Raw genomic sequence first — 25,517 nt, forward strand, 5'->3', positions numbered from 1 at the left:
TTTGGTGCACAACATTTTTTGTTGTTGTTGTTGTTGTTAGCATGATGCTGTCCCTGTGTGTTTAGACTGTAGCAGGCTTGGAAATTAGGGTGGCTGTGTCCTCTGTGTCCCAGCTGTGCCCAGGGTGGGGGATCACAGAGGCAACATCATGAAGGCAGCTGTAACTCCAGGCAGGCATTAAGCCTGTCCCCTGCCTGCCCAGGCTGCAGTACTTATCTAAATCAGTTTCCCCAGGGAGCACAAATCCATTTTTATACCCTCACTACACCTTCTGTGCTGTGCACAAAGACAGCTCCTACCAGCAGAGCTGTAACACACATTGTTCTATTGCTGTGAACATACTCTTTGAAAACCAGAATGCTGCTCTTGCTTTTCCTTCTCTCCAAACACAATTAAAACCATGGATCACTTCAGCTGCTGGGGTGCAAATAACTGCTTTTGCTAATGGTACATGTGACAAAACTTAAACTGCATTTTAATCACAAACGATCATGAGAAGTATGTTTAGGTTGAAAACTAAGTACTTGAAAGTCAACAGTAAGAGCTCTTCTTGAACACACTAAATATTTGTAATGCTAAGTGTCCCGAATGCATACCGTTACCTCACCCTGGCTTCCTAGAATGCAAAGGAGACCGTTTTCCTAAGCTTGTTGTTGTCTCATCAATCCATCTGCAAACAGCAATACCACTGTGCTCTAAGAGGATCTCTGTGATGAATCATTAGGCAATGTTTATAGCATGTTTGGATGACATTACCAAGCAAATGCCTTCAGGAAGTTAATAAATCACTTGTCAAAGGAGCAACACACAGTACACAATGCAGGAGGACACAAACCTGACATTAAGGAAAGATCCAAATATGTTTTGCTTATTACCAGAATACTGCCTTTCCTTCAGCCTATAAGGTGTGGGATGCCATGATAAAAACACCATGTGATCACACAGCACGTGGGCAAACTAGCAAACTGTAAGGCCCTGTGTGTATGTATTCTTGAAGAAGGGCAGAAGACTTTGTCAAGTGTTACAAATAGGTCACTTCTCTATGAAGTCACTTTGAACCTTGTCTTTCAAGTCTATGGAACTTTCCTTTGAAAGAGCTCCAACATTATAGCATAATTGAGCATTTTCCCTTGTATTCACTCTTACAAAAAAGATGAAGCATCAAGCATCTTGGCTCAAATGAAAACAAATAAATAGAAAAAGCATATGAAGCCCAAGACTGATATCCAAGTTCACCTCAAAGAGTTAACAGCTTTTCAAACCTGAATGCAGGTGACATAAGCGCAGGTGACATAAGTCTCTGCAAACAGGAAGGGCTGGGGGACGTGTACTTCAGTACCCACTGGCACAACCAAAAACCATGTAGCTGGTCCTGGCCAGACCTTGCCTCTTTGACAAACCCAGACAACAGAAATTATCCTGGGGGGAAACACGACAGCAGCCACCTGCCCTTTCTTTCTGGGCCTCTGCTATTTTTTAAGAACTGCACACACCTACACACAATAATACTACCAGCATTTTCCCAGAAGGTATCTCACCCAGATTTTGCTAGAGCATGAAACATTAAATTGGAAAAATCTCATGCCTTCCTTTCTCTCCCTGTCTCCAGTATGCAAGCAAGGCACTGGTTCACCCTCTGTTCTGATATCAGTCTTGCCACACAAACAAAGCTGTGCTTATCTGAGTGATTCAGCAGGTGCTTTCAGTTTGCATTTTCCAAATAACCATCCAGTGCCCTTTTCGGTGTGGGCTCACATGCTGCTGTTCTCCAGAAAGAGAAGAACAGAAGGAAAAGCAGCATTTCACTTGGTAACAGTTACTGTAGTTGCTCTAGCTGCCTGTACAAAGCTTGCTACCCTCCTTTGGGGCTGCTAGCAAGATGCTCTGCATAAATAATCTGGGAAGATTTCCAGATTCATCATGAATAGTGAGGTGTGCAACACTGGCTGTGCTGGGTTCCTCCTTGTGCAGTAAGGAGGACAAGGATAAAAAATTTGGCACATGACCATGGTTTGATTTGAAATTACCTGTCTGAATCAGTTCAGCACTGGTGAGAAGGTCGACAGATGGAGGAAGAGACCAATAACTAAACTCTCCCCACGCTGTTCTGCAACAGCCACTACCTAAGCAGCCTGGATACCCTGCAGTTCGCTACTTCTGTTTTTTGGAGTGCAGCCACATCCAACTGTGTTCACTGGCAAAACAAATGAATACATTTGGCTGATTACTCAGAGGGGATATACCACAATATAAATCAAAGCAAAATTAAAAACTTGAAAAAGCCTTTCTTGCCTTGACCACACCATAGATCTGTAACAGTGTTAACTGAGGCTTTGCTGTGTTTTCTATCTTCCAGGAACTTCTGGTTTTGTGTCTCTCTCTTTGTGAAGGAGCTGAAGATACAGTGGGTAATTTTTACCTAATATCAGTATCCAGAGTTCCTGCAGTTTGTGTACAGAAAGAGTCAAACCCTACTAGTCTTACTCATACAAATTTTTCTTAGGGAGATGCCTCCTGTGAATCAAGTGAGTAGGATTTATAATTGGAGGAGTGCAATAAAGATATCAATAGATGAAGCAGGTTGATTCATCTGACAGTTTATTATAATAGATCATTTAATCTTACCACCCTGCTGGGTGAACTTAAGCTCATACTGCTTTATGGATTTTTTTTGTTGTTTAGATCACAGAATAAAAAGCCACAATACTTGCAGTTTCTCAGATGTATTTAGACTCTAATCTCCAATTTTTCATTATTTGAACAAAAGGAGAAAATTAAATATTAGCAAGCAATCCTCTGTGGAGGTGGAGGAGGAGTGGGAGGTATATTCTGCATGACAGCCAAAGTTAAAGAAGTGCATGTGTCAATGGCACGCATGCAGGTGGCTCTCTTTGCTAAAAACAGTCCTCATTGCCTCCTCTAGCCTGGGTGAGCACTACGCAGCACCTCCTCTGTGGCTGGTGCTTGCAATCTCCTTTAATACAGCAATACTGTTCTCTGATGTTCCTACACGTTCTTTCCCAGGCTCCCCCACTCTGAGTCGCTCTCCAGCTCTCTGTAGCACTCCTCCCACACCCTGATCTTTTGATATGGCTGATTGGAAATTTCTCTGTAAAATGTGCTTTCTTCTTTTTCTGCATCAAGAAAGGAAACTTTCACCAAAATGGCATTTTTTTTAAAAATGGAAAATGGTCTCAAACCTAAACATATTTAGCCAGTTGGATTATTTTGGTTGGGCATACCAAAGAGAAATGTTCTGGTTTGCATCCATTTCACATTAATTTGTCTTCTCCTGAGCTCCCACGCAGAAGATGTGCCTCAGACACCTCCAGCTTGCAAGCTATTCTATCCCCCATGGGCTGCAGCCTTGGCACACACCAGCCCCTGCTCTGGTGAACAAAAGGCACCTAGCCCCTGAATGTGAAGTTCTGGAGACCTAGGAATAAATAATCTAATGGCAGTGAGAGAGGTGGCATTTCCTCTAGTCTCAGCACAGGATGAAACAACTGGCTTCACACTTGCATTGCCTTCAAGTTATTAGGGTACAGCATATGGCTTCCCCTAGGCCTGAGCAGAGAGGAGAAAAAATCTGTTTAGAAGGAACCAAGACATTTTTCTTTAAGCTTTTAACACATACAGAGAATAAGGAAGCAAGGGTGGTCTAAGGCTTAACCATTTGGGATAAGCTACCTAACACATCAGGGTGAGAAAGGGGATTTCTTGAATACACAATCTTCAAGAAAGAAGCCAGGGGCTGGTGCTATGAGGAGACAGGAAAGGTGATAGTGTGGAAATCCTGGTGTGGGCAGAAGTGATTTTGAAATGGCAGTTTTATGGGAACTCGGAGCACTGGCTATGCCAATAATACCTAGACTGACTGCCCCTGGATGGATGGGCTCTTTCTGTCTCAGCCAGGCAATTATAGATCTGGCATCTTGGGTAGTCTCTGAGCTCAAGAAGATTTACTGCTTTTGCAGCAGAGTAAGCTGAGTAAGATGATGACTTTTGCAAACAGACCCCAGGAAGGTTGTAAAACTTTCTTGACAAATTTTAAGTGTAAGATGTAATTACATACACAGCATAGTAGGTAATTCAATACACATGATTCTCAGTCAGATATGCATTACAATTTAATATTAACCTGGAGAATTTACCTGAGTGAGAGACCTTTTAATTAAAAATGTTGTAATTTACTGTTTTATTGCAGTATAGCAATGGTGAGGTTTCCATACTATGCCTGTATTTGCCAAAAGACATGAAACCTAACAGGAAAGTCAAGTAACCACAGGTCACAGTATATGCTTTATGGGGAATGGGCTTATTGAAATAATTGCAAAGACTTCTCTCTGAATCAGTGGCCTTGGATTGACTTTAACTTCCTTAAAGTGCTTATAATCTTTTTGCATGCTTCCAAGCATTTCAGTGCATAGTGAGCATATTGCTCCACTTTCATATCCAATCCTATCCTTTATGAGGAAACACCACAGTACACACGTGTGCTTATCTCCCACAAACACAATCCAAAGGTTGGCAAAAGGGGTCTTGCATCCCTTGGGGGATATTAAGCATTACTATTAATAACAGGATATGCAAACAAAGACAGTGTCCTTGTTGGATTTACATACATGTAGCTAAGAGTAAGTACTAAATGAAGGGAAGGCCCAAGAGACCTTAAGCAAACCTGAATAAGTGGTTCTTCAAAACCTAGGAAAGTTAAGCAGCTAGAAGTATAATAAATGATCATTCATATGACCTGGCATCTGCATTCACCACAGTGTTTCTGAGTGAATACATACACCAAAACACACTCAGAAAAACAGTAAGATCAGACTGGAGTTGAGAAGAATTGATAAATTTTTGACCTTGCATGCGACCATGCTGTACTTTGAACAACATCATTTAATTGGTAATACGCATAAAATTTCTCTCCAGATTTTTTAACAACTGCAAAAATTATAGTTGTTTTCTCCTTTGTCTCCTCTGCCTTGCAGCCAGGGAAGTTATCTTGATGACCTCCTCTGACAGCCAATGCTGCACAATGACCTCACGCAGCATATATGAAGATTACTATTATATGAAGATTACTATTATCACTTGTAATTTATATCGTCCTGTAATGACACCGCATATCTCAAGTGAATGTTTGGAACTTCACCCATCACTCAACACCACTTCAAGGCTAGGTGACGTGGACACTGTGTACCCTGCATGAATAAGGAGATGTGGTCCTCATTCCATCACAATGCACAGCAAATGAAGAAAACACTCAAAATTACTTGCATCCCCTAACTGCTTGCATAGAGAAAGAAAGTGCATGTTTTCAAGACTTACCTGAGGTTCCAGAAGCAGAAGTGTTTGTTTTAGGAGAGACCGTAGAAGAAAAAGAGCGTCCCGTAGTAGATGCAGCATCCAAACTCTCATTTTGTGCTGATTGTGCTCCACTTGCTTGTGTAGCTGGAAATGAGAGAGATTTTCAGGTAAGAGGCACCTGCACAAGCATTGTCTTAGATCCCAGACCATCCCTCAGACAAATGCTCTGGCCATCACAGAAAAGACTAAATGTAAGAAAGCACAACATGTTCTGGTACTGCTCTCGAGGAACAAACCATCCCTATGGAATTGTTACTACTGGCACAGTTGAGGCACCTCCAAAGCACATTGTAGCAAGAGAAACAGCCTCATATCTATGCAGAAGTCAACCCAGAGCTCTGAATTGGGACCCTAGAATAGATAGTGTTGCACAAAGAGTAACATGAGCAGAAGAGAAAAGCTCAACTTGCTGCCCTCTATATTTTCCTTCATTTTAAAATCAATCAATCAAGCTTCAGTTACAACTGTCACATAATGTGATACTGTATAAATTTTAGGGATTGTAATTAAGCAAAGAATTAATTATTTCATGTGCCATTAAGCCCTAGGAAATAACATATCCCTGAATACTAACATGTGAAAAATAGTCTTATTTCTCCTCTCACTCAGTCAACAGGAGATCAAGGCTATTGTGTGACAAGATTTGCAGCCTAAGGTGAGGCCAAGACAATGGTGGACATGGTGTGAAAAATAGTCTTATTTCTCCTCTCAGTCAACAGGAGATCAAGGCTATTGTGTGACAAGATTTGCAGCCTAAGGTGAGGCCAAGACAATGGTGGACATGACCTGAGCCCGTAGAACTGAAGGTAACAGAATGACCAGAAAAAATGTAAGATACTCCCAACACTGCCCATAATTCCTACATCTGTACTCAAACCTCAGAATAACAACAGGCAAGAGAGTGCCTACTGAATAAAACATAGAGGTGCCAAGAGTAACCTTCTACTTCCTGTCTGATATAAATCAGAGAGGCCACTGAGCTGTAAACTGTTTTCAGTGCTACTTCATATGAATTTTAAACACTGGAACTAAAACAACTTTAAGACATGTTTCAGTCATCAAACGACATCACACACATGCAATATGTAAATCTTGAAGAATGCTTTATCACACACTTTATCTAGAAACTGATTACCAGTTTGGTAATCAAAGAACCCAAAGCTCCTTATTCTACAACTACACCCCTTTACCTTGGCTTTTCCCTTCCCCTCTTGTTCAGCAAGTGCAGTGTCTTAGAAAGGCAAGCTTCAAAAATCAGTATGATAAGAAAGAGTGAACCGAAGCCACTGGAGTCAGGGGATTCATATAATTTTGGAAACTGAGAGAAGCTGGGCAGCCAGGGATGGTGTCTTTTGAGGTTGAGGCATGAAAATGATGCAAAGTAAGTGCCTAAAACTTTCACTGGAATTCTAATGAGGATAAACAACATTTCATGTCAGCTTCTTTCAGGAACTTCAGCATTGTACCCCTTCCATACACAGGTCTGCCTGCAGTAGAGAGGAGTGTAAAAAGCCCCTCTACCTCATTTTATACTATGGTATAGTGCAAGGATCTGACAGCATGAACAATTACTACATTCTCTTCATGGCAGCTTTGAATCAATCTTTAGAAGCAAACATTTTTCACATTTGATTCTTATTGTCATGGCTTCAGACTCAAATTTTGTATGTTGAATTTTATTCTGAGATCAATTTTTAAAAAAGGAAAAAACCCCCAAACTGAGGTACCTCCCTCTCCCTCTAAGATGCACAGGCTTGTAGCAGTAACAGCAACCATCTTGTGGCTCCCTTGTCATAGGTTAGAAAAGGATTGCATGGGAAAATGAAAAGAAACTCCGAATAACAGTGCAGAGATACTCAAACACAAATATGCTTTGTGAACACTGCAAAACAATCAGGTGTGTGGGAGAGAGGAGGAGGGAGGCAGCCAGTTACCCTGTAACCCCACAGAGGGCTGTTTTCCCATGGGGATCACTCCTTCCACACATCCTATCGGTCCTGGCAGCAACCCAGCCTTGGGTGCTCCTCTTGTGTTTGGGAGCTGTGAGAACAGATTGTTCTCAGGAACACGGGCTGTGCGCTGGATATGCCTTGGCAGGGGATCGGGAGAGGAGGGATGATGGCATTTCCATTTTCTTTTCTTTTATTTTTTTAATTTAGCCGGGATGAAATTTTCCCAGTGACCCAGGTAGCACCAGGTATGACTTACACCTTTACCTGGGGCTTGGCACAAAGCTTTTATTGCATTTATCTTGCCAGACTGCAGAACAGGCTCAGTGCTCCCTATGTCAAGGGGCAAAATAGACGTACTACGGGGCAAAAATCCGTGTGCCAGTTTTCACCACTTCCAATACGGAAAACACGACCTGGTGGGTAAGGCTCCCTTAATTCCACTGCAAGATTAAATCCTAGCAGCCCAATTCTCTGCTGACTCGTGGCTTTGAAGCAGCATCCAAGCCTCACGCCTAATGCACAGCACAGGCTCTACCACCAACGCATTTAGCAGATGAGACAGCTTCTGCACCAAAAGCCTGTGGGGGCAGGAGCATCCATACCCAGCCACTGCTCGTGTACTCAACAAAGGTGTGCCTTGTCGCTGGATCCCCTGACTCCTATCCGTGCGAGCTTCAGTCCGGTCTCGGCGGCAGGAGAGAGCGCAGGCGCTCGCTGCGGTGCCCGTGCTCCGCGCGGGGACAGGCGGGGGACGCGGCGCGGTGACTCAGCCCTGCCAGCCCCGCTGACACATCGCTGCAGCAATCCATCCCGCCTCGCCTCCGCCAGCTGCAGCGCCGCTCCCTGATCCCTGCCCGCTGCCACGGGAGGCCTGGCCTCGCAGGAAAGCGGCACAGCGCACCAGGGCGGCTGCTGCTGCTGCTGCTGCTGCAGCGCTCGCATCATCGGCTCATGGGTTTGTGGTTAACAGCTGATTACGAATAAAAATGGTAAAGCAGTACAGAGGGTAAAATAGCTGTCCAAATGGGGATGATGGCTGTGCCCGCAGAACTCTCTGGTGGTGATGCAGCTCTCCCTGCTGATATTTTGATAAGATAAATGACAGTGTGTTAACACGTATTTGGCGAAGGGATAATCAACAACAGGGAACCTGAAGCTGCCTTGCAAAGCTGCTGTCTGAGCTTCAGGAATTTGCTTACTCTCTATGCTTTAAAAACCCTTCATTTTCTTTAACTAGCTGAAATTCGACACATATCCTCACTTGATCTTAGCATGGTCTTCTGCTTAACCTACGTATAATCCACATACATTTTGGCTTTTCCCGACAGTACTTTAAATTTTCTTTACAGTAAGCTGCTACCTAATTAGTTTTGACATTTTAAGATGTTTCAAGTAACCCACAAACACCCCGCATATACTCTGTGCTCTGCGAAGCATACGGACAGCTCTTTGTGTGTTGAAACCTCCCCTGACCAATAAATCAATCAAAGAAACACTTTGAAGGGGCAAAATGAACTCCACCTAAACCATGTTAAAATACCAACACAAAAGCTTTTTAAAATGGAAGACTAAAACTTTTCCTTTGAGCTTGTATATTTAGCATTAACACACATATAGGTCTTGCCCCCATAATCAGTAGCCTGAAAAGCCATTTGCACGAGTGAGTGCACAAAAGCTTTGAAAAATCCCATTGTAGCAATCCCAATGACATTTTTGCCCCTTCAGAGGAATGAAACCTGGCTAGGGAGGTAACCAAACAGATCTCAGTTTTAATGTTTATATCCATAGTTGATTGCAAGTGCTGTCTGCAGCTTTGTTTTCTGGTAAGCAAAACCCCATAGTATTTCAAAATACATATTTTAAAACTTCTCTCTGCATAAAATCTCTCAGCAGCCAGTGTTCACCCGTAGCATGTGCTAACAAACTGGGGAAAATTTGAGCAATACGTGTTGCAAGAACGCTTTTCTGGTAGTGTTCCTGAGGTAAAACTTATGTTTTAATTACCAGTAGTTTGATTAAATTAAAAAAAATCTCCACTGTTTCCTTTTGTCACTTTTTTATATTTAATATACCACTGCACCATAATGTAACATCATCCAGGAGAATGGCATAACTCAGAAACACAGCAGTCAAAAATCAACTCCCATTTGTGACATAACACCTTGAATACTGATCTTACATAAGATGCTTGCTCCATATCCAAGGGAAGAGGAACAGAAATTTTTGTTGCATTGCATTTCATTTCTTATTCTATTTGATGACTTCAAGTGTCCCAGGATATGAAATCCTAACTGCAGATGCAATTTCCTATGGTGTGACACCATACAAATTCTTGTTTCAAGGGTCTGAACCGCACAAGCGAGGTCACTGACTAAATGTGAACTCTTGCATTTGACACCTTATATTGATAAATAAGAAGGCTGAGGAGACCAGTCTGATGTTGGCTTCTAATACAATAAACAGGGCAGGAAGGCAAGCAGGAGAGAATGTACTTGTTGTCTTCAGAGGAAAAGAACACTGAAGTCTTGGGAAAAAAAATAAAGGACAAAGATGTTTGCATGATTTCAGTGTATGGAGCACTGGGGGCTTTTCCTGAATCTATAATAAAAGGTGACAGCAGCCACAGAAATTGCAGCAGTGACAGGAAGCCCTGTCAAATCTCAGTTGTGTAAATGCAATGGTTTGCTGGAGCTTTTGGCAGGGATTGAGGCAGAGAAAGGGATGGCTTCCATTACAAAATGACAAAGGTGCCTGCTTTTTATTAAAAATCAGGTGTAGCAAAAGTAAATTTCCAAGTGTCATAAATTTCCAATTTCTGCCTCACACAGCCAGTACAAAAACGGGGAGAAACGAGTGCTAGTGAAAAATAAAAAGAGACAGCAGCCAGCTTTTCCCTCCTGTCCATTCTGAGAGCAGGAGGGTTGCTGTGCCTGCGCTGGCTTCAGCCCCGGGGGTGCGGCAGGGGCTGGGAGGATGCAGGGAATGAAGCCAGGGCCACCCGGCTGTGCCCAGGCTGGGTGGGGACACGGGTGGCTGTAGTCAGCAGCCGGATGGTGGCCAGGGGGCCTGAGAGTTTTCTGCAAGGCTGGTCACACACACAGAGCCTCAGTGCCATGCCCTGTCCTAGCACCAGCACCGTGTGTCCCATCCCACTCCTTTCTGCTGAAGCCAAGGCTATGATTTTCTTGAAATGTAGACCACAATTTTATCTTTAAAAACTCACTAAAACTGGTTTTCACACACAGATACTTCCAAGTACTACTTCTGCATTAAAAGATGATACAATTTTTTTTAATGCAGAGCATTTCCTATGTCCTGGACACACTGTGCCAGTTTTCTTTCTTACAAAGGGGACTGAGAGGCAGGAAAGCTATGTTTTTAGGTCAATTTACCAAGCATTTTTTTTTACCACAAGTTTGGGGGGGAGGAAGGCTTAGCTAATATGAGGAGTTTTAAAACCAAACCACAACACAAGCAGCTAGGGACTGAACCCTACCTGGTGGGAAGAGAATGCAAGAGGAATGGCAGGGAAGCAGAAAAGCTTCCTGCCCAAGCCCATCACACCTCCAGCAGCAGTTTTTCAGTGCAGAGCAGTGGCTGGAGCTAAGCTGCACTGGCAGGCACGCCTTTGCTCATTAGCTTTCCTTCCCCTGCTGGGAGCTCTACCTGTCACCAAGGTTTAGTTCCAGGTGGCTGTGCTGCTCTGGTAGCCACGAGCCAGGAACCTCTGCCAAATTGAAAGGAGCAGGAATTACATCCATAATGCAATGTGCCATGCTGTGGGCTTCTGACAGGCCTGCAGTGCCACAATTGCAAGTTTTAAGAGATTTTTTTGGGCCTTTGGTATCACTTTGAGCAGCTCGGGCATTGGCCAGGTTGTGTGTATTCTGTGCTGTGAGTCATTGACAGTGGCATTTAAAAGCCAAGCCAAAACCCCAAAGATTTTGGGCTGACAATCAGATTATTCCTTACACAACACGCAGTGGGAAAGCTGCATCAGTAGAAAATGAAACCATGAAGTGAAAAGGGGAATAGTTCTCCAGGAAGCTTGGCAGGCTTGGGTCCATGAGGGGCGGCTTTAAAGGAAAATTTGCACAAAAAAAGCATGCAGACTGCTTCACAGGAGAACCTTTTCAGACAAATAAACCAAGGGAAGAGAAGTCACATTCTAATAATTTGTAACAGTTCAGTATGCTGTAAACATCAATTCTGAGTACATTGGTGTATCGCTGACTGCTGAGGTAAATATCTGGAGGACTTTATTTTTTTAGTCATTTAAAAATAAAAAAATGGAGTGTTCCAAAGCTCTGTTTCATCAGAAGACTGGAGCAAACATTTACAGTGCATATCATAGACAAGGGAGACTGAATTTCATCTTAAGCTTACTGAATTCCTTTGGCATGTTATTATACTATTTAAAATTAACCCAACTACTTGCTGGATATGTGGGCTTAATTGTTTTGTTTGGTTAGGGTTTTGTGGGGTTTTTTTTATTTGTTTGGATTTTTTTTGTTTTGTTTTTGTTTTTGATTTTGTGGAGTTTTTTTTTCCTTATTATTATTTTTTTCTAAAATCCAATCTGATATTCCAGGCCAACACACATGCTATTCTGAAGATTTATGGGAAATAAAAGTATCTCTTTAGATTGATGCAGAGTAATTAGTATCACCTCTCTTTCAGTACTATGGCTAGCAATAAAATGAAACATAATAAGCATAGTGTTCTAACACATACAAAATTAAGAAACACAGGGATGTTGTTCTGATAGCATTCTGATCTCATAAAAGAATTTCTTTCTTATTTCATACTTATTGAAAAAAACCCAAACAAAGAACGAAGTAAAAAATTAAAACCCTTCCAAATACATCTCTCCCAGTTACAGGGAGATGAACATCCTGTGTAATGGCTTCAGATCACCTCCATTACAAATTAAAGGTATAATATTCTTTGTGGAGGATTCCAGGGCAAGCTTCATTTAAGATATATAATCTGATAGGATGAACAGCTCTGCTTCCCTAAACCACCAAACTACTCTTTTTGACCTCCTTTTACTGTTTTGCAGTTTTACAGAAACGTAGCATAGAATGATTCAGAAATGGTTCAATGAAATCATCACTTACTGTTTGTTGTGCTGAGACTTGTACTTGCTGCTGAAGTCACAGTTGGTGGTTTTTCTGTTGTACCTTGTGCTGTTTGTGATGTAGCCTTAGGTGAAGAAGACGTGGGGCCTAACACAGGAAGGACATTCAATTTATTTCCTTGATTTTGTAAACACATAAAATACACCTACTGCCCTGCTAGCAGACTAATTTTAAATTATCAAAAGCATATTTAATGGAAATTCAAGTTCAACAGAAGCAGGGCCCCATTGACTACAGGGAAAGCCACTCCCTGTCCCATAGGTGTGCCATCCCACTGCAGACAAGCCCGTGACAATGCAGTGGGAAGGCACAGCTTGGAGCTGCTTTTAAGCCTGACCAACAGGGAGCTCCTGCACACACCTGTAAGGTTGCACCAAAGAGTACACTCCCTGTAAAACAAATTCCCACACCAAGAGGCACTGCTGCCTAATTTCCTCAATGACCATTAGAACAACATCAATTAACTCGAAGATTTTCACTTACTGCTTGTGGTGGTTTCTTGTGTAGCTCTGACTGTAGCTGTTGTCATCACTGATGCCACCAATGTTGCTCTCTGTGATGTTGTTGTAGTCACAGGTTCCCCTTCTGCAAGAAAGGCATTCACATCATTATGGATTTATTTTATCATGCCTAAATAAACATCACATTGCTCTAGCTGTGTTCTCTTTCCAAAGCAGTGAATTTCTGTTCAAAGGCTGGCCCTCACAGAGCTTTATAACCCACACATTTTGAAAGAGGATTCAAAGTACGTATGGTTGGTTTCAGAGGGGAGGTTTGATCTGTGAACAATCTGCAATTGCACCTTCCAGCCAGCCCCTAAAGGAGAGGCACATGATCTTTGGGGATTATACAGGGGTGCTTGGCTTGACTTCCAAGGGAAGAAGTGAGGGGAACAGAGCCTGGTGTGGATGGATGGGTTCAATGTGCTGCCCCTCTGAACAGCACTTTGCTGCATACTTGTTTAGCAGGAAGAGGGATGTAAAATGCCCATAAAGAAGTGTGAGTGACACGTGGGAACACAGCTTATAGATCACAGGTAAAGAGCTGAAGGGGAACAGACTCCACTAGCCTTTGGGCAATTTTTCCCTGTGTTTGCCCACTTTGAGATACATTTGAGTTTTCTTCATTGGGCAGCTTTCCCAGACCTTCTTCCTCTGGACCCAGATTTCTGGGGAAAAAGGAGCACCCAGCAGGCCCTCCTCTTTGGAGTACAGTAAAGCTTAGGACATTGTGGATTATATGAATAATATTCTCTAGTAAATTATATTCCTTGGGGTGAACTGAGTGCCCTTTGTAAGGTGACTCCTAGTTCTGTCCTCAAGAGGAGTAAGACTTGGAGGCTGAGGAGAGGGGAAAGGGCTCCTGCAGGCAGCAGGGATCCCTTCCCAGCCACTGCTGGTTTGGAGAGATGGGAGCAGAGGTGCCCAAACATCACTAAAGCAATAGCAAGGTTTAAATCACCTTGTCTTGCCATGCACGGATGGCCTACTGCAACTCCCCCAGCACTTGCTCAAAGGAATGGACTTACCAAATTGCAGCAAGGGAATCTGGACTAAAAAACCCTATAACCAATCAGTTTATGAGCTCAGCTTTCAATTCTGTGATCTTATGCAAACAGGAAGTGCTACTGTCAGCTCAGCTAAACACCTGACTATATCTCTACCGACATACTAGCTCTTCTGGCATTTTCAATGGATAGCATATGTGAAAGAATGGGAATAAATCATTGCACCCCATGTAATTTTCTCTCATAAGACTCAAGTACTTCTAAATGCAATGTTCACACTGGAACTTTTGAAATATACTTTCTTTCTGTGCTCTCAGTTTTCTGGCTGTTCACCTGGAATAGCAATGCCTCAAGGAATGGGCCTCCTTGTTCCATACACACAACTTGTTTTAACCTCATACTGGGTTTCTAAAGCTTTTCTCATAGTGGCATAAATACCAACACTGCTTTCCCTTCCATGAAAAAAAGCTGCAAGAAAAATTTCAGTGAAACATTCAAAGAGTTAACTCACTGTGAGGTACATTTATGAAGTGTCTTTTAAACAGACATAAACATTAGAATTTTTGAGAACTGCATAAAAGAGCTGCAACAAAATTTGAATAGGTCAAAACCTTTGCTGTAACAAACATAATATACACATATTTCACCTGGTTGCATCTTATTCACCTCCATTACTAGCACTTCAAGTGTATACTTCATAATCTCAGTGCTTTCAGTTCTACAGCAGACTCATTAGTATCCCCAGTTATCGAAAACCAGAACACTGTGTCCATGTTTCCTTCTCTCATATGTATAACTTATTAAATGCAGCAGTCTTCAATATTCAGACTAATAAAGGAGTTCACATGATTGAAATATGGTCAATATTGATTTTTCATACATTTTCATAACAAAGCTGCACAATAAACAGAACTGAATGTGACAGTCAAAGATGTAGACCAGATCACAGACTTTTAACATCTGAAGCATCTATTTTCTCTGTTAAGTCCTCTTGAACTGGGAATCTTTGGTAATTTATGAATCTCTGATCTCATTTGAACAACTCCTTGAGCGCACAGAAACTCAGAGAACTTTTTTCACCTGAAACAAAGAGCTCAGCCTGCTCAAATTAAGCGTCTCCATACTAAGATACTTCAACCCTTTCTTTGCAACAGAGTTTCATAAGAGATTCAGGGAAATACATTGCTCTATGATCACCCTGGATGAAATAATTCAGCTGGTTTCTCCCAGAAGCTGGAAAAGCTGAAAGCTAGAAAGACAACAGGATCTTCAGAACACCAGATAACAGCAAATTGGAAGTCTTACCAGCTTTTGATGTTACTGCAGAAACAGCTGTCTTGACAGTAGTGGTTTGAATCCCATCTTCTGAAAGAAACACAGAAAGAATCACATCACTTCTGTACCTTCCAGATCTATTTAGCACCACATAGTCATAATAGAAGAGAGCAGCATGGACCTTCCTGGAAAATCAAGTTCAAAAGGTTATCAGCAGAAGCAACCAAATCATATAACTCTGCTAGCAACATTTTCAAGCTGTAGCCTAAATATCTTCATTTTGCCCTGACTACTCTAATGGGAAGCATCTGCTGCTGCCTCCCACCATGGACTGCATGCTCTTTTCCCAGACTAGTTGGGATGGGGGAAATGGAGACAATTAAAGTGTTTTTTCCTATCTCTTCCTCTCCTTGAATACAGCCACAGTTTGCTCTGAGTCTTCAGGGTGGAGGATTAACTAAAACAACTGGCCACAGGAGTAAGCAGCCCTTCTCCTGCCTTGAAGTAACAAAATTGTATGAGCTCTCTGGCTAGTACGAGCACTTCAGGAGGGCTTTCCAGCATCACCCTGATGCCTAAATGTGAGAGGAAGAGGAGAATTCCCAGAACATGGCTCAAGAAGCACCACATTGAAAGACTGACTTTTCCCAGTGCCCTCAATGCAGTGTTCCAGATATTGGGGTTTTACTGCCATAAATGATGCCAGTCTTAAAACGTCATTAGTAAGTGGCACTTCAATATTACAAAACAAATAAATAATCAAAAAAAGAAACTTCAACAAACAAAAAACAAAATAATTTCTGTCTCTTCTTACTGTGCTGCAAGATGGTAATATCATAACTCAAAAAGTGTTTTGGCTTCAAACAAGATTTTCAGTCTTATTGCTGCGGTGTTCATATTTTTCTATTGAAAGAAGTTAGGGGGTGTTGAAAGGGGTGAAAAAGCTGCACTGATTCAGAAACAGGCATTTCTCAACCATTTTATACTGCTGTGAGACAAGTATGGGTACATTTGTGGAGGAATAGATCAACTCTGTAACTGAATGGGAGAGGAAAATGGCACAGGCTAATCCCCATGTGCTGTCAGGTTTGAAGCGTGACATCCTGTCAGGCTGCATTAGCATGCTGTAATACAGACATGCTAAACTGAGTCAGGACAGCATGTCAGTATTCTTGTGTGACTCCATTCATGGTAATATCTGCTGGCATTCTCTCCTTTTTTTGGCTGCAGGGTAGAACAGTCAGTTTTGTTCCCTTTGCTCAGTGTACTGAGTTCCGATTAAAATTTCATGAGCACCACCCGAAGCCTGCAAGAGCCACAGATCTAACCTGGAAAAAATCCCCCAAACAACATAATACAACTTCAGGGGCTCTGCAGAAATGTATTAAGGTCTAACCATATGAGCCCTTACAATTCCTCTCCATGCAGTGTGTTATCAGTCCTCTTGGCACCTGCATGTTTCTAACAGGTCTCAGACCCTTCCCAGTGAGCCCCACTTTCTTGGGCATCTTTTCTAGGTATGCTGCTGCCTCCATAATGCCTTGTCAGAGCACATGCTGGCCCAGTTTGACATGGGTATATCCTATATAAAATTAAATGAGTGCCCTGCTGGCCTGCTGCTGCCCCAGCTCTACTCCCCAGAACACGTGGACACAGTCACACCATGCACAGACTCGTGCACACTGCATATAAAACACAGGTTTTCTTGCCATGTGGTTACCCAGTCAGAGTAATGCTTCATAGCCCACACTTGAAAAACTTGGAAAACAAATTTTATCCAGAGAGACCTAAAGGCAATCTCGTTTCCCTAACGGCAAGGATTTTTCCATCTCTTCACTCTCATTATGTGCTGCTGACAAAGCTCCTGTAATCCCCCACACCACAAGGCCACAGCACTAGAACAGAATGTTTTTTCAACAGTGCCTACATTTCATATGGTTTTGTTTTAACATTTCTCAGTAGCTACCATTGCCTGTAATGCCAGCTAAACGTACTAGCTGGCCAATCAGCTCGTTCCCAAACTCACTCTTCCCAAAACTCTTCCTCTAACTCAGCATGACTTTGTAGGAAGCTCATTGCAATACTTAGATTATTCATCCTTTAAAGGTGTTCCATTTAATAACCATGTTGATAGGCCAAGATTTCCTCAAAACTAAAAAAAAAAAGTGAATATAAGTCACAGTTTTATTATGACTATTTGTTGATTTTATCACAGGTTAGAGATAAACTAAGATAAATTCAATTAACAGAGTACAATAGAGTTTTATGAATTAATTGGGTTTTTTTAAAATGGTGAATAATTAACTATACTTTAAAAATAAGTTGAAAACATAATGAAAAATATTTAAAACTTGACAGGATTGTGGGGGGAACTATTTGATTAAAAGATATGATAGAACTGGTGGCTTATTATGCTCTTATTTGCAATGTTAAATTGTAACTAAGGAAAATCCTATGGGGATAAAAGCAAGAGATCAAAACCATGACAGAGAAAATAATTTTCACCATTAGAGATGGCTGACAGACAAAAAGAGGGACAGAAATCTTCATTTTTCTGCTCATGTCAGGTTGGCTGCAGGCTCAGATGATGGACAATTAAGTTACAACCGCCTGTTTTTTTAGCAGAATTGAATGCAGTGATCCCTTTGATATGAGAGCACATGGATGTACTCTGGCATAGGAGTAGCCAAAATCTACTCTACTCAGCCACTGTTTCCATACAGAAACCATTGCCATTTGCTGTGTTTGCTGGCAATGAACCCAGCTAAAGGAGCATGGGCAACCCGTGATGCAGCACCTTGTGTCTGGAGAACACACACAGAGCTAAAAGGCTCTCAGACACAACACTGCTCTGAGTAAAGAGAGGATGCTGGTGGTGGTAAGATCCAAAAAGAAAGAAAAAAAAAAAGAAGAAAACAAACAAACAAACAAAAAACACCCCCCCAAAAGCAAACAAACAAAAAATCCATGTCTTAAAGCAGATAATAAGAAGAAATCCACAGTGGCAGAAACATAACAAGAGAGGAAGAAAAGAAGGGTAGAAAGGTCTAGAGACAATAAGACAGGGTCACAGGGAAGAATATGAAGGAATTAAGATCCAAGAGCATGTGACAAATGGCCACAAGACCAAACTGAAAAGAGAGTAACTGTTGTGGCTTGTTTGGGTTTTTTTTCCCAGGTTGACAGAATTTCTATTTGTTGTCTTTTCTAGGTTGGTTTTAAATGATACATTTGTTCTAAACTGAAAGCACTGGTCATCGGATTTTGAAATGGATGAAGCGAAACACTGAACTTATTTTCTTCTTTTAAATTCAGGAGTTCTTAAATTTAGACAGGACTGTCTGATGGCCACAGTTGTCCTCACACTGCAGCTTTTGATATTGGCTTCAGTCTCTAAGATCTGAGCCTGGAGTTCTCAAAACCTTTTCTCTCTCTTATTCTTTTTACCTTTACACTGGAAAGATAGACAGGTTCTGACCTCATGTTAATTAGATTACTGCTATTGCTATATTCAAGACATAAAAAAGGGAATGATTGCATGTTATTATATCTGTTATATATCTGTTTACACCATACAGGATACCACAGGTTACAAACCACAAAGTTTAAAACACCACATGAAACAGATAATACAAAACCCAATGCTAAAGCAAAAACATGTTTAAAGATTAATAGTTAGTTCAAAATATATATTGATTATATTCATTACATGAATCACTAAATTTAAGTGCTGGCTGGTTTGGCATCAGTATCTAACTTTGAAAAGTAATTATTTTTATGGAAAAGTCACTCTTGTTACAGATAACGAGTGGAATGGCCTGTTTGATATTTCTTTCACTTGACATTGCACTAGACAGAAAAAACCACATGGCTAAAATCCTTTCATTCAGATGAAGTACTTGGTCCAGCCTCAGAAGTGCGTGAAAAAGGATGTGGATTCCTGGAGGTGGGGAGTTAGTGGAGAACAATAAAAATCATCAAGAGTCTAGATAAAAATGACAAGGGAAATTTGGACTATAAACTCTACAGGTGTTTCAGTGCCTGTGTCAAACTCTTGGTGTAACAGCCAGCAGCTGGTGTTTTCACCATTTTGCTGCTGAGGATGTGATATATTCCCACTCAAAACCTGACCAATTTTCTATAGGCTCTACCTGGGAACAATTACCAAAGAGGTGTCCTGAGGAAACCTGCACATGATAATTCCTTTCTTCAAGGTTATAAAGCAGAATCTACAGCTGTTTATATTATGTTTGTCTATTATGTATTATCATAGAATCACAGAATGTTTTGGGTTGGAAGGGATCTTAAAGATCATCTAGGTCCAATCCCTGCTGTTGGCAGAGACATCTTCCACTAGACCAGTTTGCTCAGAGCTCATCCGGTCTGGTCTTGAACACTTCCAGGGAAAATGCATCCACAGCTTCCCCAGGCAACCTGTTCCAGTACCTCACCACCCCACCTAATTCTACTCTAATTCTAGTAAAAAATTCTTCCTAATATCTGATCTAAACCTACTCTCTTTCAGGATCTTATATTATGGGGTTTTTGAGTGGCCTTTGCAACTACATACAAGTAATGGAGATGACAAAGTTGCTTTTATGATTTCTGTTTTTCCACACCATCAGGAATAGTGATCTCTTTCTAGTCCATGATAATTCTGCCAGCCCCCATGACCATGAAAGAGGCTCCTGTAACCTAACCACTGTTCCAGTAGTACCCAAGTAAAGACTGTATAGTTCATTATAAAAAAAAAAAAAAGTCCTTTTTCAAGAAAGTGATAGCTGTCCTTGTAGAAAATCTGGTACTGATCTGGGAACTCAGAGGTCCCAAGAAATAGCTGCTGCCTGACACCAAGTAAACAACTTGTTTACTCTTACCTTGGAGCTCTGTTGTCTGTTACGTTTTCTCTTTCATTTAATGCTGCTTCATCTCTACATCCTCTTATCTGATCTTTCTCCAGGCCCAGTACAGTCCTTGCACTTCTCCTATTTCTGTTTTCACTACTCATTTGTCTTTCTTTCCAGTGCATGACCATTTACCCTAAACCTTGCGATAAATTTATTTTTTCTTTTGTAGTGCATTTTGTGTAAAGGTTCATACACTATCCAAAGAACAAAAATACAGATGTACTAACAGAAGAGGTTTAAGTGCAAGTTTAACAGCACTGTTTGGAACCATCAACTCCTTTCTTGCTATTCAAGGATCAAAAATAAAATAAAATAAAATAAACATTAATTAAATACTCCAGAAATAATTTTTTAGAAAAAAGGGAATAACCCCCCCAGATATTTTTTCTGAAAGAACTAATCTTACAGCAGTAATACTGTTTCTAGTATTTAATAGTTTCTAGCATTTCATCCTTAAGGACTCCTACTTAAGATTTTCCTTCTACAATCACATAAACTAGATTTTAAATGGGAACCAAGGGTCTGATGTAATCCTGTGAATGACCAAAGCTGATAGCAGCTGACTCAGCAGATAAGTGTACAGAAGGATATTAAATTAAACAAAGCCATTTGCAAAATTCATGAATTTGAAGCAAACTGAAAAAACCCCACAAACTTTGTGCTTTCATATTTCTTTAGTATGCAAAGCAATACCCAAAGTGTGGCATGCCTCACACCCTCATTCAGATGTGCCTGTAACAGGACCTGCACACAACCACTCAGGCTGTGACAGCCCCTGTGAAAGGAAAGCTGTGTCCCTGTAACAGCCCCATGCTGGTTACTGCCACTTCACTATCACCAAAAGCCAGAATTGCACAGTCTTTTTCCAGCCTGGTCTCACAATCGTTTTGCACTGCTGCAAGAGCTCTTAACACGGCCTCCTGCAACATAAGGCATTTTGCACCTCAGGATTTTCTCCGCTGTGAAATTCTCACATTGGCAGCTGGAAGGACAACGCAGACCCTGAACAAAGTTACACTGGCCATGTTTAAGGTGAATCCCTGTGAGGTATATTTAGATACTACAGGGAATGCTAAAACCATAAGGCAGGGAGAAAGGCCACATCCTTTGCTGCCTGATGCCAACCAGCTGGAAGCCTGTGATTCCCGCTGCCTAGGGAGGTGGGAAACCACCTCCGGTTTGCCAAGCTGTTACCTTCCTTCCAGTCACGTCTCTCTTCAGCAACAAACTAAAAACAAACGATACAAATCCTGTGTGGGGAGATTTTACACTTAAGGTCAACTTTCTACTTCTTCTCTGTAGCTGCTGGTCCTGGTTTGCAGGCACGTGACAGAGACAGCCTGCTGCACAGGAGTGGGGACAACTTACAGGCATGAGCTTAGGGGAGGACACAAAGGCAGGGAGAAGTTACTGGGCCAGAAACATTCTCCACACAAAGGGCAAAAGCACCTGAAAACAGCTGAAAGAGGTGGATATTAGGGAAGGGAGAGCATAAATGTAAAGCCCCGTAGCTGGAAAAGGAGACAGGGACAGGGCTCCTCCTGCATTGCATGGGAATGGGCAGCAGCAAGTAGGGCAATGTGGGATTTGGTTTCTGCAGAGGAAACATAAACTGGGTGGGCTGGAGGCAGCTGGCAGCAAGAGCTGAGGGAAGGAAGGAAAGGGAGGTAGCTGCCACAATTTTTCCAGCAGGGAACAGAGAGAAGGCAGGAAATGCAGCTTTGGTGCCAGCACTGCCCCAGAGCTCCTCCTGCTCACCCAGGCATGGGGCTAGCATGTCCCAACACTAAGCACTAGCAGAGAGCTCCTGGCAATCACCAATCCCCAGGCAAAAGGCTCCCACAAAGCCTGCTCACAGCACCCAGCAAACAGCTCCTGCTCAGGGACCTGCTGCACAGAGAAATATTGACAAGGCAGACGCCAAGGACCAGCCTCAGCCAACGTGGCTGTAGGTTGGTGAGGGCTCCCCTCCTCAAAACATTAATGAGAAATGTTGGATGAGTGCCCCTGTGTTACTGAGTATTTGAAACAACCCAAGCACAGCATGATTTGCCTCTCTGCATGTGTGGACATAGAAATCTGGGCACTTAAACAGCCAGTTTTAAGGGATTTCTTTACTGCCTTAGAAGAAAGCAAATTCCCTATGAAAGGCTTTTAATCACAAGTTTTCTCAGTGTGCCTTCTGCTCACATGAAGGTTGGTGGATATCTCTATTACTGTGTACTACAGAGGGATCAGTACATTGTTTGCACTCCACAGAACAATAAATGTGCTCAGCATGCTCATCAGCACTTCTGCCTTCTTTGAATGAAGTCTCCAAGCTCTGCACATCCCTTTATTTCAACCTGTTAAAAGTATTTAATAGGTTTTAATTAAACCCTTTAAAGCTATTTAAACCACCAGATTGCCACCTTTGATTGTGATATATTTGTTTGTCCACATGTAAGATAAAAGGTAGGCGTTTCTAAGGACTATATTATAGTACAGAAAATGAACTGCCACGCCCCCCACCTTGTGTTAGTCAAGCTAAATAAATTTGAAAAATGTCCTTAGAGGGTGTAATTTTATATAGAAAGCTTTATACATATTGTGCATTGCTGAGCAGAAGAAACAGAAATAAAGGAGAGCCCCTTTCCTTGCAACAGGAAGGAATAAGTGTTGGTGCATGTCACCCCCACGCAGAAGGCAGAGAGAAAATTGTAATGCTTACAATGCTTTTTCCTTAACATGCTATTGGCAAGTCTATTTTTGTTTCCCCTGAAAGAGCACGTTTGGGTAGGGCAGATACAAACCAGCCAGAGCGGAAGCTGAGCCTGGGTCAATCAGCAGCTCTCCTTTTCAATGTGCTGCAGAAGTTAGGAAAGTCATGTAGCTCTGTGCTATGTTTGTGACCCAAGTGCATCTCCAGCAGCATGACTAATTGTATAATTCAGGAAAGGGTCACTGCAGTGTCTACTATGATGTATTTATTTTTAGAACATCCGGGATCAGCCTAGACACCCATTTTAGCCACACCCGCCCATGCCACTCTGTTCCTGACAAAGCTCTGAAAGCCCCTGGAACATCAAAAAGCAGTTCCTGTCCGAAAACTCTGTGGAAACACTGTAAATTGCTTCTATAATTAATGTAATTCCATGCTCAATGGTCCGTTGAGACTCTCTTCATCTTTTCCACACTGCGTGGAACAAAGGTTAAATGGTACAGAATATCCCAAAGGGAAGGCCCCGAATGGGCTTTGCAAGCCCTGAGTGCAGTACAGCCTCACTGGAGTTACTTTATAGGCAAGGATGAAGGATATACTTCAAAAATATCTCATTGCTCTAATTGGCACATACAGCTGATGAAGACCTCCTCTTGCCCATCTCTATCTCGCCAAGCTGATAATAACTCATGTTGTTCTGAATTTCTACCAATCTGATACAACTGCTAAGGTCAGATGCAAAACTGAAACTCTTCTTACAAGCTTTATGTAACGAAGTATTCCCATTTAAAAACAAAATTGTTACTAAAAAGAGCACTTGAAACAGAGTGTCAGCACTGAGGACTTCTCCTATCAAAGAGCGGTGGGAACTGCTGCATTAGCCACGCTGGCTCCCACTGAAAAACAGCTTCCTAGGGGAAGAGTGGCCCACATTCAGGATGCTCAGGCCTGTCAAAATCCCAGCTCCCAGTCAGTGCACTGGAAAGCCGTGGTGAGCTGGGAGCTGATCCCATCATGCTGTTAAACAGCTATAGACATCCCTTGTACTTTTATTGGCAAATAGAGCAATTGTATTCCCAAGACAATTACAACTATGAATAAGCTGTTCCATTCCTACACAAACTTTTCTGCTCTTCTTCAACCTTTCCTCCCATGAATGATCAATCCCCACTTTCCATTTTGCATCTGGAAACAGCAATTTCTGCCAGCTCTTGGAAATGCAAGGTGAAAGCAATTAGGGAAGAAGCAGACAGTGCACTACAAGAAAGTATCTCAAAGCCATTAAGATAAATTGTGCACTAGTTCACCTAAATTCAAGAGCATTAAGACATGTCAGCTACGTGACTCCATTAGCACTGGGAATGGCTTGCAAAAGTAGTAGAAAAGCCAAAAATGGCTTGCAAAAGTAGAATCCTCTAGAGCCATTTGAACTAGACAGGAAAAAAATGTGCAGAGAACCAAAAAACTGCCGTGCACTGGGAGGTTTTTTTTGCCTCTAGTACGTGTGCTGTGTCCTTCCCTTGCACATTTTAGGGACTGGGTTATTTGGCATAGATCTTGAGTAAGTCCTTTTATTTGTTCTTGTTGGCATGTTGGAAACTAGTGAGTCGTTGCAAGCCCAACAGTTTCTTAAATACATTTGCTATCTTCTGAATAACAGCAAATATATTTATAAACTACTGTTATAAGAAAAAAACCTTCCTAAAGAGAATCTAAGATTGCTCTGCTAGAAGAGCCTTTCTGGGCAGCCAGCCTTTGGTGCAGCTACAACTTCCAAGGGTTATGTGATCTGAGTCAAAACAGAGGATGTCCAGACTCCATCTGGACTCTGTAGGATGTCCAGAAAGCTCCATAATTCAAGAATTCAATAGTTTTCAGAAAGAGGTTTTAACAGTCCTTTGCAAGAATGAGTAACAACAGTGGAATTGCACACTGGTCCCAAACACTTCCTTCAATACACCACACATTTCTGACTTCATGAGCGTCTGTAGGAGTTAGGGGTAGATGAGGTTTGACAACCTGGCAGGAGTTTCAGAGTGTCTAGAATTCCTGGGTAAAGAAAACCCCCAAATTATTGCTTTTTTTGACTTTGAATGGCCATGGAAGCATTTGCCATGTATCATATCAAAAGCTGCCCCTCTCTACTGGACATGAGACCTGGAATTTGGGTGGAAAAGATTTGAATTATACATTTCTTTGCAGAGTAATAATCACCTATTTTTGTCATTTTATATAGAAATATTTGGTGATATTTTTGCTTCTATAATAAATGAGTTTACAAACACCTATATTTACATCATCTATATTGTTGTGATATATAACCCATGCTGAGATGAGGAGGAGTAATTCATCTGTCTAGGAAAGATGATTTCAAGCTCTCACAATGAGTAGACAAAACTATATAATAGTGTTTAGAAGGTCTTTCAAATAAAACCTTAGACACAATGTTAAGCATGAGAAAAAGTAGGAAAAGTAGTAAAAAATTAAGGAATATATGGGGTTCTGATCACTTCATGTAACTAATATGCAGTGGAAAAACACCTCAACAAATAAGTATTTTATTGAGGAAAATAATGCAAATTGGCCAGGAAGGTTAGAAAATCTCCTGGCACTCTTTTCCTCAGATCAGCTAAAATCCAAAGCTTTTGCCATTCTTATCAGTTG

General features: G+C 41.7%; 1 protein-coding gene across 1 annotated transcript in view; it reads right to left on the minus strand.

Moving 5' to 3' along the window:
- Window positions 1–25,517, minus strand: part of EMCN (endomucin) — a 53,084-nt gene that overhangs the window by 21,633 nt on the left and 5,934 nt on the right. The window contains exons 2-5 of the mRNA XM_039702006.1: window positions 15,276–15,335; window positions 12,947–13,048; window positions 12,443–12,550; window positions 5,332–5,454 (exon numbers count right to left, since the gene is read on the minus strand). Coding sequence (XP_039557940.1) covers window positions 5,332–5,454; window positions 12,443–12,550; window positions 12,947–13,048; window positions 15,276–15,335 — 393 coding nt within the window. The remainder of the gene's footprint in view (window positions 1–5,331; window positions 5,455–12,442; window positions 12,551–12,946; window positions 13,049–15,275; window positions 15,336–25,517) is intronic.

The sequence above is a fragment of the Passer montanus genome, unplaced genomic scaffold (assembly GCF_014805655.1).
Source record: "Passer montanus isolate IOZ18808 unplaced genomic scaffold, ASM1480565v1 scaffold151, whole genome shotgun sequence".
Classification (NCBI taxonomy): Eukaryota; Metazoa; Chordata; class Aves; order Passeriformes; family Passeridae; genus Passer; species Passer montanus.